This window comes from Cibotium barometz, chromosome 19 (assembly GCF_041138505.1).
Source record: "Cibotium barometz isolate CiBa-2024 chromosome 19, ASM4113850v1, whole genome shotgun sequence".
In the NCBI taxonomy this organism is placed as follows: domain Eukaryota; kingdom Viridiplantae; phylum Streptophyta; class Polypodiopsida; order Cyatheales; family Cibotiaceae; genus Cibotium; species Cibotium barometz.
In genome coordinates, this window is record NC_141064.1 from 20,332,173 (window position 1) to 20,349,231 (window position 17,059).

Consider the following 17,059-nt stretch of genomic DNA (forward strand, 5'->3'; position numbering starts at 1 on the left):
TGCTAACTTGGTGGTGTGGCGTGTGAACACGTGGTAAGTATTTTCATTTTGCCCTTTTTAAAAGGAAAAATCCATAAACTAGAGTAAACCTTAATTTTTATAAGGCAGTGTGTTCACACACATTTAAAAGAAGGGTTGGACATTTTCTAGTGTGGGTGCCCATAAGTGTTAATTATTTATTAAGGTTTTATAACCTTTGATAAAGGCTTTTTGCATGGAACATTTTTGGAGATTCCCCACGTGGGTGGTGGCTGGCTTCTTTCTCTCTCCATCGCTTGCTCTTTTTCTCCATCGCCTCCTTACGGCTGCTGTACCCACCTGCTTGCTGCGGCTGTACCCGCCTAATGAGCTGCTGTACCTGCCCCCTACCTGTCCGTACTGTACCCGCCTAAAGCTGCCCACGCCTGCTATACCCACCTGAAGCTGCCCACGCCTGTACCTGCCTGCTGTACCCACCTGAAGCTGCCCACGCCTGTACCTGCCTGTTGAACCCGCCTGCAGGGCTGCCCACGCCGATACTTGCCTGTTGTACCCGCCTGCAGGGCTGCCCACACCCATAGTTGTTACGAGGCGCGCCTCTAACGGTTAGAGGCGTTCGAGGCGTACGACTGCCTGATCGAGGCGTCAACCAAAAAAAACAAAAAAAACAAAAAAAAACAAAAAAAAATTGTTGGTTTGAGTCTTTAGACGGGGGCTTTAAGGGCCCAAGGCAACCCCTCTCACACACACTCTCTCTCTCCCTCATTCTCTCCCTCCCCCTTTCTCAAGACCCAAAGTTCAAAGTTCAAACTTCAAACACACTAGGATGATGATGTTTTTTATACCCACTTTTGGAGCTTTCTCTATAGTACCATAGTTGCATGCATTCTTTGCATGCGCGCATTCGCATTCGAGAATGCCAAGTTTGCAAAAGAATGCAAGAGGGTGGTTGAGTATGCATTCGTGGCATGAAACTTGAAAGCTGAATTTTAAAGCTAGGGACTAAAAATTCAAACATACACATCTCACAATCAGAATGTCATGACTCACAGACTCACACACATAAACTTCAAAGTTCACATTTAGAACTTCAAAATGGACATTGAAAGTTGAAACTGAAAAGTGCTGGAAATGTACTCACATTATGGCCATAAGTGTAGTACATAAGTAAGAGTACTAAAGAGTAAAGTACTCTAGTCCCAAGGCTAAAAGCCCAACACACTAAAGTGTGCTCACACGGGAAAAAACCCTTGTCCAGCCAAGGTAAAAAGTGCCCGTGTATGAGACCTATCACCTTCTGAACAAAATGTTTAATTATCATTCTTCATCCTCCTTATCGGAGGAAGAAGATGACGTGTAATCCTCATCCGTCTCCACATTGCTAGCTTCAACCTGGGCATAATTGGCATTTGTTGTTGCATGCATGTTCTCTATATTCTCATCCTCTATACTCTCACGAACCTCTTGTAAAGCAACAAGTCTGTCATCATCTTTCTCCTTGTTGATCATCTCCAAAGTTACCTCCAATTTCTCAAATCCTCTAGCCTTGATTTTGGATACCAGTCGAAGATTGGTGTGTATGTAAACCAATCTCTCAGTGTTTGATGGTTTGAGCCTGTTTCTCTTTTTGGTATGTATGAGAGAGAAAGTGCTCCAGTTTCTCTCGCATGGGGAAGCCGTACTTCCCAAAGAAAGCACACGAATGGCAAGCTGTTGTAACTTAGGTGTGCTTGCACCAAAAGACTCCCATCACTTTACTCCTTCATGCATTCTACTTTCATCTAAGGCAAGTGGGCGAGAAAAAGTACCCTTTAAGGACCTGTAATCATCCAATTCATCTATCAATGCTCCTTGCTCTGCTACGTTCCTATGTGTATAGTGCCGAGTGCCCATGAAGTCGTCGCACGCAATATATAACACAAAACGTTTTAAAAAAACGTAAAAACGGCCGAATTTTGGCCCGGCCAAAATTTTTAATGGAAAAAAAAATCCACGTTTGCAAAGGCCACGCATTCGCAAGCATGCTTCAAACGTTTGCAAACGTCTGCATGAAGGTGCATTCGCGAATGCAGGTAACTATGCTCTATACTACCGGTTCATATCAATTTATTTCATTTTACTTTGTACCCTTGAATCTTGATGATGTATCCAGATGATGATGATGGACTATTTTCGTCTCATAGGTCATTTTGGCCTTTTGCAGACGTTTAATACAGCTTTCTTTCGTTCACACACACTCTCTCTCTCTCTCTCTCTCTTCACTTCCCTGTTCACCGCCTTCTGTTCGCTTCGCTACGCTACGCTACTGTCCGCCTTCTGTTCGCGCCCCTACTCGCTTCGCTATTGTTCACCGCCCGCAACTCTCCCGCCTTCGCTTCACTACTGTCCACGCCCCTGCTCGCCGCCCTCTCTCGCACCTGGACTGGCTCGCTGTGCTAGCGTCTACCAGCCCCTCCGCTTCCCTTTTCCCAAGCACCCTTGCTCAGGCCTCCAAGGCAGCAACACAAGTGTTAGGGTTCTATCTCTCCGAGGTACATCGACATGGCCAAGGGTGCAAGCAAAGAGGAGATAGTCAAAATGGAGGATAAGCTGAACATCTCCATCAGAGAAAACAAGAAGACGGCGGACTCCGCCATCAACATCATCATCAACCGACTTTCCAAAGTCGAGAAGGAGATCGAAGCTTTACAAAAAGAGAAGGAAGCTTGGAAAAGGGAGAAGGAGACTTGGGAGAAGGAGAGGGAGAAAGAGAAGGAAGGAGGGAAGAAGGAGAAAGAAGCATGGAAAGAGGAGAAAGAGGGATGGAAGAAGGAACAGGACACTATGAAGGAGGAAACCGACATCCTCAAAGCGGAGGCGATCTCTCTACGGGACCAACCACCACGGGAGGAGGGGGAGATTGTGGAAGTTGACAAAGAGGCCATCAAAGAGGAACTCACCAAGGCAATCACCAAGAGCCTAGAAGGTAAGATGGAGGCAACAAGGGAGGGTTGGGTAGAAGTGGTGAAGAGGAACATCAAAAAGCAAGTGAAAGAGGATGCCCAAAAAGAAGGGCTCCAAATCGTCAACACCACCATTGAAGAGGAGCGGATGCGACATGCTCGTAGACTCAATGTGAGAGTCACGAGGATTCCCGAGGTAGCTGACTCTACCCCCGAGGGGGATGGGCAGACACTATGCACACGACTTGGATACTCACATGAGGGACCCCCCCCCCTTCCTCAAAGCTTGGAGGGCCGGGAAAGACATGACAAAGAAGAGAGCTCTCATCATACAGTTTCGGGATGTGGAGGCACGCACCATCTTCATGAGGAAGAGGGTCATACTACGAGGCTTAGAGGGAGCTCCTATTTTCTTGGATGATCATCTCACGAGGATGCAGCTAGAGCATAGGAGAGCTTGCATGCCACGAGTCTTACACGCGAGGAGAGAAGGCAAGAAGGCCTTCTATCGAGATGGTCAGGTCATCATTGATGGCCGGCCCATGGATTAGCGGTTTGGGGCCTATGGGACGCAGACCAGGCCACTGACAGAGATACACATGGCAGTATGGAACTGTAATGGTTCACTATGGGTGCAGCCTGGACGACTGGAGCATGTTATGGTGAGGAGAGACATCATACTTCTGACAGAGACACATCAGAGCCCAGAGAGAGGGCTACCTCGAGTAGAGGGATTCCAGTCGGAGTCAGCATACAGGTGGACCACACGCCAAGGTACCTCGAGAGGGTCGGGGGGGGTAGCAGTTCTATTTAGACAGGAGCTACAGGGGAGACTGAGAGTGGTAGCACAGGAGACAGGAGCCTCGCCATACACTTGTCTGTCAGAGGAGATTATGCATTATTCTACACTAGGGGAGGTATTTCTTACGGGTGACTTCAATGCCCACACACAGAGCAGACAGTGTGAGGTGTATGACTATGATGACATGGAGATGCTCCACCCTGTAGATCCAGAGGAGATAGGGGCTAGTCGGGCATCAGAGGACACTGGACTAGACAGAGGACATTATGGGGACCACTTACTAGCGTTGGGAGCCAGGCATCGTCTCGTTATTTATAACGGGATGCTACAGTGGCCGGGATCAGGAGGGCTGACATGCTTCCCACATGGGGGTCATACACGGACCGGAGGCACGGTGGTAGACTACATTATGGGGTCTTTGGAGGCATCACAGCTTGTCACCTCATTCTCCATCCCACCTCATCCTATTGAGCCAGATCATACATACTTGGCATTTTCACTAGCCGGATCACCAGTATCACCAGCCACCCACATACCGACGCCACACACTACCATCTACTTCACACATGACATGGCAGACATATACACTGGCAGAGCAGAGGATGGGCTCCTACTCATGGATCCCCTGGCACCTATGGATACCATTACAGCCCAACTGGCATCACTCCTACACACGGCTTTATTACAGAGCTTCCCACATCGTGTCCACTCAGGAGAGCCTGCGAGATCTGGGACTATGCCCCAGAACAGATGGTATGATGACGAGTGCAGAGCCCTATACTCACGGCTCCGCATACAGAGAGCCTTGGGAGCCATCACAGAGCAGGAGTCGAGGAGAGAGATGAGGAGACTTACTCGCCGCAAAAGGCGGGCCTTCGCAGAGATACAGGAGCTAGTCTCTCTCATAGTGAGAGGAACAAAGTACTGAGACAGGGCCTATGGCAGCTCTATACACGAGAGACATGGATATCGCCTACACAGCCTCTTCTACCGACGATGCTGTACTACAGAGATCACTTCATGAGTATCACTGATGATGGATTTATAGAGAGGCCTAGATATATGGAGGGCTTTTTACCACACGGCTCCCGAGTAGCTATTGGTCAGCTCAGAGTCTCATCACATCGATTGGAGATCGAGATTGGCAGAGCAGCACGGATCCCTCGAGAGGAGAGGGTATGCAGATTGTGCAGAGAGGAGGTGGAGAGTGAGGGTATGCAGATTGTGCAGAGAGGAGGTGGAGAGTGAGGAGCATTATGTATGCAGATGCAGAGCATATACAGCCATGAGAGAGAGAGATCCCATTTTATTCAGAGAGCCACATTCCCTACGCCAGCTCTTTGAGGCAGCAGACCAACGCATACTAGGGAGATTCATTCTAGACATACAGCGTCACAGAGAGACATCATTACAAGCTCAGAAAGCTCCAGAGGGGGGACGCCAGACACAGATTACATTTTTTCATAGATCCACCCCACTCCCAGCCCCTACACAGCAGGGAATTACTCTCCAGAGAGCAGAGACACTCAGAGCCCGCAGAAGACAGAGGACACCTGGCTTTCGGACACCACGCCTATACTAGAGAGAGATGACAGAGATCAGAGCTCAGTTTCACAGAGAGGGTGCGGAGCGATTGGCTTGCTTCAGAGCAGACCCAGGCATGTTCTTCAGGGAGCTGTGAACACCCCCTTCATTGATGTATACCATTTTATAGCCCCAGTATGGTACAGGATGGAGCTAGCTAGGTTGCATATCATGATTGTATACTCCATGCATATAGCTTTGCATTCTCCTAGTAGTAGAGCTCCATCCCCTCCCCCACTCATTCTCATAGGCCGAGTTCGGTCTTTTGGAAGACGTTAATAAAATCTTTCTTTCTTTCTCTCCCTCTCATACACACCCTCTCTCCCTCCCTCCCTCAAGGCTCATACATACACACTCTACTCTCTCTCTCTCTCAACTTTCACTATATATATATATATATATATATATATGTATATGTATATATATATATATATATATATATATATATATATATATATATATATATATATATATATATATGTATATGTATATATATATATATATATATATATATATATATATATACGCCTCTAACGTCTCTAAAAAATACGAGTCTTTCGAGGCGCGTACCATATCCGCCTCGTACACCAAACGCCTCTAACAACCTTGCCCACACCTGTACCTGTTGCTGTACAGCACCCTCATGCTCATTTACTACCCATGTGTATCTGCTGGCTGTCCACGTGTACCTGACCAGTACCTACTGTACCTGCAACTGTTGGCTGCCCACGTGTACCTGCTGGCTGCCCATATGTACTCGTTGTACCTGACTGTACCTGCCTGCTGAATTCATTGTACCAGCTGTACAAACAGTACATGTTGTACCTGCACCACACATGTGAAGTTCTTGATGTGCTGGATTGTACCTGCTACAAATTGTACCGGTTGTATCTGGATTGTACTCACGTACCAAGTGCTCTCATATTTTTCTCATTTGTATAAATCTAAAATTTGCAGATTTAAATTCAGAGAATGCTTTAAGTTGTGTAGTGCAGGAGCATGGCATGTATATGCTGACCATGTTCGGGAAATTCTTCCTGGTGTGGCAAGTATATTCCCCTGTGTGGTGTTGTTAACCGCGCTCTCAGAGCTTCTGAGAGCCAGTTAAGGTTAGACTCACCAGGGAATTTGGGAGCAAAGTTCATTGGGGAGAACCGGGCCACATTCCCTCCGCAGTGAACCCCTTGGCCTACGTTAGTACGGGCGTGCCTGTTGGTGCACGGTCCCGGAAGACCAGTGAAAGACAAGTGTCCACCCAGTGAAGGTGGGAATAAGCCTGTGATTTGGGGCTACTTCGACCAACACCTCTTCATCGACTTAAACCAATTTTATTTGGTTGTTTTCACTCCCTTGTGGATCTGGCCTATCAGGCCCATGACACTTGTACAAATATAAATACTCCAAGAAATACAAAAAGTATTGAGGGGGGGGGGGCTTTCCGGCCCCAGTGCTAGTGTCATTTGTATTTTCAGTATTTCCAGTATTTGTGTTGCTGATGTTGTTTCCGTTGTTTAATAACAGTTAAATTAAGTGTTCTAAATATGTGTATATTGTCTTCCGATCCGTAGGCCTCCTGTAGGGAGCGGTCAGACATGCACAAGAAACTAGTGCCTTGCACAGAAACTGAAACCGATCCCGTCAAGTGGGAAAGACTCCGTTGGACACCCACACGCTTAATAGCACAACTTTAAAACCACAAATATGAAATGGACAACTTAAAACAACTTGAAATTTAAATGAACAGAAATGGAAAGATGGACACCAACACTGGGGCCGGAACGGGCCGACCCCCCCCTCAATATATGATATATTTATTGGGAGTATTTAAAGAATACAATGCTCCATGGGTTCTGAGAACCAGATAATGTCCATGTACATATGAAAACAGTACCAAACAAGTAGGCTCGAATTTCGATGTAGAAACTCGAAGCAGAACGACCACTAGTGTGGTCCAATCTCTGCGGTCCTGTGCTTTCACTGGACTCCGCGGAGAGCGCCTCACTGGTGTTCCGAGACCACGCACAAACAGGCGCTCTCGTACTAACGCCTGGCTCTCCCGATCTCAGCACCTTTGGACCGAGGTTCGCCAATACAGCTTGGACAACCCGGCACCGAACGGGTGTTGGCCGAGCGGGATGAATCTTTTATCAGATTTAAACATATAATACTTTACTCAAATCTGAAAATCACTTACTTGTAGATGGTTGATAGAAAACCAATACTTGTGATATGATGAAGTCACTCAGGTGATTCGAAGTCTCCTTGTAGAACACCAGTGGAGAGGATGTACCACCACTTTCAAGGTAGAAAAACCAAGAGATAGCTGTAGACAACCGCCTGCTGGAGCACAGCCTGATGGTGATGGATACACAGCCGCCTGGGGGAAACAATTCAGTAGTAGCCTGGGTGCGCAGTTTATGTAACGCCTGGCTGCAGTGCACAGCCACCTGTATGGAGGAAGTAGCCGCCTAGTAGCGTGGAGTTAATAGCCGCCCGCAACAGCACTCGACCACCTGTAGAGAGGCAGGCGCAGCCAGCAGCAGAGGGTCGCCTCCATGAAGAGCATGCGCCAGAGTACAGGGGGGAGATGGCAGCGCCAGCAGCAAAATTCAGTGATACAGCCCGCAGCCTGGTTGCTGTAGGAGCAGGGGCGCATAGATTCAACAGCAGCCACCTGGGAGCATGTATGGTTGCAGCCAGTAGTGCAGGGGGGCCACAATCGCTTGCAAGAAAGGAGGCGCAGGTTGGTGAAAAATCAACGCCAGAAGGAAGCGATTCATTCTACGCTTGAAGGGAGAGATTTCTTTTAATAAAATTAAGGTGGAGTTGCAACTAAAGATCTCCACGCTTGCATAAAGGGGGACTAGTGGGGGTTGGTGACCATGCCCACCCCCACACTCACTTAAAAGTGAGGCTCCCCACCTTGGCCCCTAAGTGGGTGCCCAAAGGGGGTGCCCACTTTTAAATAAGTGTGAACCCCTAACCTTATAAAACAAAGGGGTTAGAATTTAAATATTAAAACAACAAGTACCATATACTTACCACCTGTTCACATGCACTGAAACTTGTCAGAATACAGGGCAGACTTCACGACTCACTGGCAGGCGTCCCCGCTCAGTAAGTAACACGTCAAGCAGGCAAACACACAAATACATGTCATGCGAAAACAGTTTCAAACATGCAAAATATGTGTGCATGTGCAAATAGTAACATGGACATATCTCCCGTTCATGGAACATGTACAAAATATCTGTCGGCACAAAACTGGCACGACATAAAACATAAAAACCTGGTCTTCCTATGGAGTGACAGTCCCATAGGTAAGACACAGTTCCAGGCACGAGTTTCCCTATGGTGTGACAGTCCCATAGGTAAAACACGGCACGAATACTGGCTCTTCCATGGCGTGACAGTCCCATGGATCGAGCACAGTCCAGGTCATACACGGGTGGCACTGATCTGGCTCCCGTCCATACGACACCATCCTGCTAACACACGGGTGGCACCAGTCTGGCTCCCGTCCATGTCAGCAAGGTACTGGCCTCTTCACATGAGACACCGGCCTGGCCTCAAGTGAACGAGACGCAAAAGCTAGGAATGGACCAAATGGTCGGCCAATTGGTGACAGAAACATGTGCTATGCACACAAATTGGTGCCATTCAAGAGCACAAACCAATGTGACAGAAAAGCTGGTTCTCCATAGTTCTGGCAATCCTTTCTCCCAATCCCAACAGTTCCCATGTTCTCCCATACAATCCCAACTCTGATCAACAAGCATGGTGTGGAAACAATGAAACATTCACTCCACAATCGCAACACGATAGTTCTATGCTCGGAAAGAGGATGAGTTATACCGACTTTTCTTAGGGCCGAGCTGCAAAGAGGCATGGAGGAAACTCCGAGAACATTGCCCTCCCACACCTATCACCTGCCCAGACACATGGCACTCCTATGCACGCTCCCTCTATCATATCCCCCATCAGCCACCCCTACCCCCACCACCAGACCCCCGCCCCACCACCTCCACCTTCTTCACAAAGGGCATGGTCCTCGAGGCCATTCGTAGACTACGCACTGGGCGAGCCCAAGATCATAAGGGACTCACTGCCGAGTACATCTCGCATGCCCATGATACCCTAGCGCCCCTACTAGTCTACATGTTCAATAGAGCCCTTTGTGAAGGATTTCCACCCTCTTGGTCCACCAACACCATCACCCCCATCCTCAAAGCCGGAGATCCACTTGATCCTAATAACTACAGGACGACCATGATTGGCCACACATTGGCCAAGCTCTATGGATCAATGCTAGAGGCGGAGCTCAGTTCATTTGCAGAGAGCCAGGGATGCAGAGCCTCAGGACAGGCTAGCTTTCGGAGGAGCTACTCTACCCTTGACCACATCTTCACCCTCCGTGCCATCATCGAGGAGGGTAGAGCACGACACCAGAGGATTTACTGCTGCTTTGTGGATTTCCGCAAAGCTTTTGATACTGTACCCCGAGCCCGCCTCTTACACCGTCTACAGGAGATCAGAGTCCCATCTGACATGGTTTGGAGCATCATCACCCTCTATGAGTCCGTCACCGGACGAGTGAGAGCCCCAGGAGGTACATCATAGGAGATTTCCAGCACCATTGGGGTGAAACAGGGCTGCCCTCTATCACCCACTCTTTTCAGCCTCTACATTGACGAGATCTCGAGCTTCATTGATGGTTAGACGGGGCTGGTCCCACACAAGCAGGCATATTGATCCCCATACTACTTTATGCAGATGAGATCGTTCTCCTCTCAGACTCAGCCAAAGGGCTTCAGAGACAGTTGGATGCCTTACATGACTTTTGCACTCAACGGGACCTCTCTGTTAACCTTGGTAAAACCAAGGTAATGGTCTTCAATACCTCCCGCCCCGTCACATCCGATTTAGCTTCACATATAGAGGGGATCCTGTGGAGATTGTCTCATCCTATGTCTACCTTGGTGTCACTTTCAGTGGCCCACGCTTTACCATGCTTCCTGCAGCACATGCCAGAGTGACGCGGGGATATGCAGCCTTGAGCTTACTTGAGCGGCAATGCTTCCAGGAACATTTCCAGGAGCCCAGGACAAAGGGCTCGCTTTTTGACACCCTCGTCACACCAGCCTTGATGTATGGAGCAGCTTTCTAGGGGCCAGATTTATTCGGATTGGCAGCAAGTTGAGAGGCCCCACCATCAGTCACATGGATCCCCACAGGTACCCAAGGCTTTCCCTAGAGTCCTCCAGACAGGTAGCACTTGAGGGGCACTCTGGAGTATGGTATGCACTGGTTTCCACTTGGTTCTCAGTATACGGGCTCTGCATGGACCGCCTACCCCCCCTTCAGTACAGTTTGGACTCCCCTTTTTTCCGGCTGTCTCACGAGGATACCAACCGGGTTATCCGGTCAGATCTTCTTAGCCTCTACACACATTGCACATGGATCACACCCCCGGAGCTCCCCACGAAGATGCACTTTTACAGAGACCACTTCCTCACACTCACTGAGGATGGATTCATCAGCCAAGCTACTTGAGTGTTCACATGATGTCCCATGCCATCATGCGGATTGCGATTGGCCACATACGGGTTTCTTCCCACCGCCTCAGAGTGGAGACAGGTAGAGCTGAGCGCATCTTCAGAGCCAGGAAGCTCGTACGGACACCCAGAGAGGAGAGGATCTGCCGTCTATGCCACACAGAGGTTGAGACGGCGGAGCATTACATATGCCGCTGCCCAGTATACTATGAGATCCGCGGGAGGTTTCACTATCTATTTCGTGAGGGATTCGGTCCACTCTCCAGGATCATTGACTTCCAGGACCAACGTTGCCTGGGCCTCTTCCTGCTTGAGCTCCGCAGACACAGGGACACCTTCTTGCGACACAGGCCCCAGCCACCCCGCCCCCTCCCTCGGCAGCCAACCATCACCAGTTTCTTCCGGACCCAGGAGGTGGAGGAAACCGACAGTGTGGATCTTGTGGACCCTCCACGAGCTGCTCTGGACCTACCTCGCTCGAGAGGAGTTACCTCGGACCGAGCCTCTGCACTCCAGCGTGCCCAATGCCCTCGACCCCCCCGTCGGCCACGATCACCTCATCAGCTCCAGATCCAGCACATGCTCCACCGCCATCGAGCTACCTTTCCACGTGACATAGCTGAGGGAGACCTCTCGGCCATACTCGTCAACCCCATGCTTGACATTTTGGAGAGTGGTATACCATCTACTCGGAGCTGATGTTGCTCCCATGTTTTTATGTTCTCAGTTTTCCATGGACAGTTTTGTATCACCCCAATGAGATAGCTATATTTATGTTTTCATTCTATTTTATTTTCCATTCCATGATGAGATATGCCATGGACATTATTGTACCACTTTGGTCTCATAGGCCCATTGGGTCTTTAGTAGACGCTTAATATATCTTTCTTTCTTTCTCCCTTTCTCTCTAAAAATAAGAAATGGCTAATGCCTCACATAGAAACCTCATCAAACATAATGTTTAGGTTCTCACAATAGAGATTAGCTCTATATAATAGTAGCCTCTACTCTCTTAACAAGGTTTAGAGAATGCTTCTTATTATATAAGCTTTATAGGATTAAAGAGCATGATTAGAGAGACATGAAACATAATGAGAACATAATCAGTTAAATAGCTCCACATAGGATACTATCCTCACTAAGATAAGTCCTACTCAATGTATAGATTAGGAACTTAACACAAAGCTAACTCCCACCCAAACATGCATCACAAAGAGCTAAACCACAAGCTAGACATGCTCCACAAAATACTTGACCAAGAGCTAGAATAAAAAACTCACATAGAGAGTGTTGCCAATGGCCATGCAATATGGCTCAAATACCATGCTAGAAATAGACCCAAAATCTACAAGTGCTCCATAACCATGTTAAGCAACAAAATAACTCAAGAAGACACAAGATGTAGTCCACAAAGAACTAGGCACATAGCCCCTTTATTCAAGTGCTAATACAAGAGTTACACAATGGTCATATGGAGCTAAATGTGCCCTCCTAATTTATAGAGAGAAGGAGAAGAAGGCGCCTACTTCAATGACATCATCCATGATGTCTAGTGCCCCTTGAGAGCATCTAAGGCCACCTCCAAGATCTCTTCAAATAAAGTGCCCACTTGACCCATGATAGATCTGCTTGGAAAAACCTGAATCACCACTGACCTGTCTATGAAATCCTTTCACATACCATCTCCATCGTTCATGGAACTCTAGACCTCCGGAGGCAATGTCGGAGCAAACTTCCATCTTCTTAAGTGGAAGAGAACCCCCTGCTAATGCTAGTTGAAGCCCAAAACTCCATTTACTCCTTTGATGATGGATGTCATTCTTCCCCAAAAAACTCATGGGTAAATCATGTATGCCTTGCAGATGCAAGATGCTAGACTGACTACTAGGATGACTGCTATGTTGATGCAAGCCATGTGCAACCCTATATGCTATGCAAGAATGCAAATAAATGGATGAGTTATTGATGCATGCCTAAGGGGGAAACCCTAAGGATGGCTTGCAAGATCTTGAGAACTAGATTTAACTGAATGGAAAAGACTAACATGTTGGCTTACTGAATGACTTAAGAAATGAACATGAACTAAGGCTGCTTCCCCTATAAAGCTTTGATACCAATGTGACATGCGAGGGATTGATCGTAGTAAAACAACCTTAGGCTTAACTATACTTCACTTAGAAACACTTAAGAGAAAGAGTTTCAATGCAAATGCAATGCAGCTATATTATATGCAATGGTTACAACTAAGATCTATGAATAGATCTATGCTTGTCCTAGATGAATATCTTGCTCGGGAAGAGAGAGATGCTGAATGAAGATGACGACTAAATGTTCCTTTCTCTAATGCTAAGGTCCACCCTTGTGATGTTGGCTTTCCTCTATGTAGAAGGCAGGAGGCTGACTGAATGCTGAATGCTGTCTACTGCTGAATGCTGCCTACAAATGATGCCCTTGCTCCTTAGGCAAAAAACACTAAGAAGAAGAAGATGAATGACTTAATGATGCGCTTTTGCTTTTTATATGAGATGATGCTGCTGGTCGGGCAGAAGGTTGTTGTCGGCCAGTTGTCTGGGACCTCCACGATTCATAAATGCCAAAAGAAAACCCCTTTAAATGATGTTGGCTCGATCCACAGGTCCCGACCTAATGAATGTCCTAAATGCTTTATGAACTGCTGTAACAACTGGATTAATGCTTGAATGTCCTACTTAATGCTCATGAATGCTCTCCTTAATGCTTATGAGTGCCTAGAATGCCGTGTCACTTGTACACCAGTCGGTGTACAAGTGACACTTACACTGGGAGTCGATCAGCCGGTTTACACCTACTCCCGCCCTAATGTTGAATGTCCTAAATGCTTTATGAATGCTGTAACAACTGGATTAATGCTTGAATGTCCTACCTAATGCTCATGAATGCTCTCCTTAATGCTTATGAGTGCCTAGAATGCCATGTCACTTGTACACCAATCGGTGTACAAGTGACACTTACATTGGGAGTCAGTCAGCCTATTTACACCTGCTCACCCTCTACACCTTTGGCATCTTGCCCTTCCTCTCCGAGCTTATCAGACTTCCCTTCCAGAGGGGGATACATGCCTCCAGCCAATGTTCCAGTATTGGATCCTGGTACCCAGCCTCATCTGGAGAGCCCTGCTACGCAGTCTAGCCAACAGCCTAGACTTTGGTTTGGTTCATTCTCCCAAGGAGGACAGGTACCACCATGGTCATCCATAGATCCATCGTCATCAACTCAACAGAAGACCGTGTCAGGTTCGTATGTACCATTGAGTGTTTATGTGCCTAACACCACCTAGGTGTCCACCTCTGCAGCACAAGTTCACCATATCGTACCAATTACTACCCTCGATCCCTAGAGTGATGTGAACCCGAATAGAGGAGGGTCTAGGAGCAGAGTACGCTCCCAGACTACTAGTGTACAAGGAGGTAATAATGTTTTCTCTTCTGGTTCACCTTCTATTCCTGCTCCTAATGTGTTTTGGAATACTACACGACCACAAGCACAAAACCCTCCCACCCAACCCATGTTTCTTCTTGCTGACGTTGGCATGCAACCATTAGCGGCCGCACCTCCACAGGGACCTGCGCATGGGTTTTACCCAACACAGGGATCTCTCGGCACTATGCACCGGCACTGTATCGCCACCCAGCATTCATGGGTGTCAGGTAGCTTACCAACCCATCACAGGCACTACACTAGTACCAGCTTATGTGCCTACTCAAGGATTTGTGCCTCAGCGAGGTATTCCATCTGCGCCGAGTGCCCAGCCTTATATCCCATCTTATGGATTAACCTCGCCATGTCCTACACCTGTGCCGAGTATTAGTGGTTATTCTGGAGTACCACCTAACCCTTACACTCCGGATATGGGTACCAGCCATCTTGGACCCCACCATCTCCTTCTCTCTATGTCTCTATGTCCAGAAATGCTTTCACAGAAAAGACTCATTTCAATGCATCTAATTACACACACCACCTGGGCTAACCTTATGGAACAGATTTTCACTTCCCAAGGTTCTTGGAACCTCGTGAAGGGACTTGAACCAAAACATCACCCCTCACTAGCACCTCCTGCAGTCATTATTATTGGGAAGCTAGGAATGCCACTGCCATAGTGGAGCTTATGCAAGGCCCTCTACCAAAGTTTCATTCGCAGCTCCAGCACTTCCACTATGTCTCTGACAGATGGGCACACCTTGCAGAGACATATGCAGCACGTGATCGCATGCGTCGCATTGATCTCGAGCATCAAATCCAAAATTCTCACAGATGCCTCGTATCAGGCTACAAGCCGAACACCTGGAACACCTGTCATCATTCCAAAGGGTGACTATCACGTGCATGCCCGTGCCATGGCTAAACCTCAGCATGAACATCATCAATCCCTGATTAGGACAGCATTTAGGGCATCATTAGCAGTAGGAGCATTACCATCAGCAATAGCATTAGCATCAATATCATCCTCGATAGCATTAGCATCAGTAGCATCAGCATCAGCATCAGCAGCATCACCATCAGCATGGAGAGCATGGGACCCCGGGCAGCCAACAAGCATCAGTCAGCAGCCACAAGGTGACCTAAGCAACACGGGGCAGCAACAGATTGAAGACCAGCAATGTGGGGCAAGCAGCAAAAGCAAGTGCAGCATTTTCTGGCATTTAATGCCTATTTTCTTGTCCAAAGCTGGCCGATCAGCATCTCCAACACATATATAAGCATAAAAGCCATCATTCATCAACCCTTCAGGAGTTTGCAGTCATTTGCCATTGAACTCATCAGTAGAAGCATATGTAAGGGCCAGAGGTCACCCCTTTGGGGCTGACCAAGGGCTCAACCATGTACAGACATAAAGTCACCTTTTTGTACCATATACACGAAAACCTAACACCAACTCTCTCTCTCTCCTATGTCTTAATCATGTTTATTTCAGCATCTTGTTTTAATTCTGGATTTGCCGATGTGCTGTCGTCTTGTCATTGGTCGGCCCATTCTCCAAGGATCTTCCAGGTGCGGGTCGCCTTTCCTTAAAAAACAGACCTAAAGGCCATTCCCTGCACCGAACACACACAACAACACACCCCAATACACCTCAAGCCTGAAAAAACTTTTAAGAAAAAGAAAAGAAGACATGTACTGACCCGAATGTGCTGAACAAGGCCAAGAAGAAGGGGTACTCCTTCATGGGAACCAAAGCCATCTTGTAAAGCACTCTGTTTGCCACAGAAAAAACGATGACCAGAGCTGCTCCAGCTACAATCTGCAGATCTCTCTTGAAAACCCATAATCCCCCAATGCTGATTTGCCTTTTTGCTTCAGTTTCCTTGTCATGAGAGCCATCAGAGACTCTCACCAGCGACATTTTCTCCCTCTTTAACCCTAACTTTCCTGCATGAGACCCTAGTTTACCAAGGTTGCCTGCCTGTAAACCTAACTGCCCCCCATGAGGAAAAATGGGGCTTTGCCTTTTTGGACCCCATGACCTTAGAAAGGTGCTTCGAAGTGATTTTCCTGCACAGAAGTTGAGAGGATTGTAGATGGGACAACGTGCAAAAGGTAAGGAGAGAGACGATGGCCTCTCTGAGCAATGGTTACCAGACGCTACACAGGGGGAATGTATAGAGCACACCATCGCTTGCAACATTTATTCCCGAACTCTGTGTACAGAAAATGGCTACAATTGAAGGAGAACAGCGGGGAAGTTCTTTGCCATGGTCATCGTATCATGACACTTGTTCACCGTGCAGAGTGTTCAACAAATAACATAGTATACGAGGTTCTCTCTCTCTTTAATAACACACAAACATGAAGGGGTAAAAGGCTAGCTCACAAGAAAACTATTGCAATAGGAAGGAGGAGACCTCACAATAAGGAGAGTACACAAGAAAACGTGAATGCTTGTGCTTCTTATTGTCAAAAATGGAGTATATCCAAGTGACTAGTTTTTACAATAGGTTATCCAAATTAAAAATAGTACGGTCTCTATTACTAGTCTTAAGCACCTATGTACACTAAGTCTGTAGATTGTCTCTATTTAACAGTAAGCGTAGAAAAACTACTTTATATGTTTCGGTATCGTCTTATAAAAGATAGGTGCCCGTTCACACTATAAGATGGCAAAGTGCCTATAGGTCAGGCGGGTGAAACCATAATAACCTATGAAGTGGTTAATATACCCT

At 47.4% G+C, this 17,059-nt stretch overlaps 1 protein-coding gene and 1 pseudogene across 2 annotated transcripts in view; one reads left to right on the forward strand and one right to left on the reverse strand.

Annotated features, from left to right (window-relative positions):
- Positions 1 to 16,762, reverse strand: part of LOC147628328 (protein CLT2, chloroplastic-like) — a 47,060-nt gene extending 30,298 nt beyond the window's left edge. Inside the window, exon 1 of one of the 2 annotated variants that reach the window (XR_015268072.1) lies at positions 16,022 to 16,760. Coding sequence is in view for 1 of the 2 variants with exons in the window: in XM_086813420.1 (XP_086669546.1) it covers positions 16,022 to 16,524 (503 nt within the window). In the remaining variant the exon portion in view is untranslated. Of the gene's footprint in view, positions 1 to 16,021 lie in introns of both variants that reach the window. The other variant, XM_086813420.1, reaches the window with a different exon arrangement.
- LOC147628330 (uncharacterized) lies at positions 2,421 to 3,713 on the forward strand (annotated as a pseudogene).
- Positions 16,763 to 17,059: the final 297 nt, after the last annotated feature.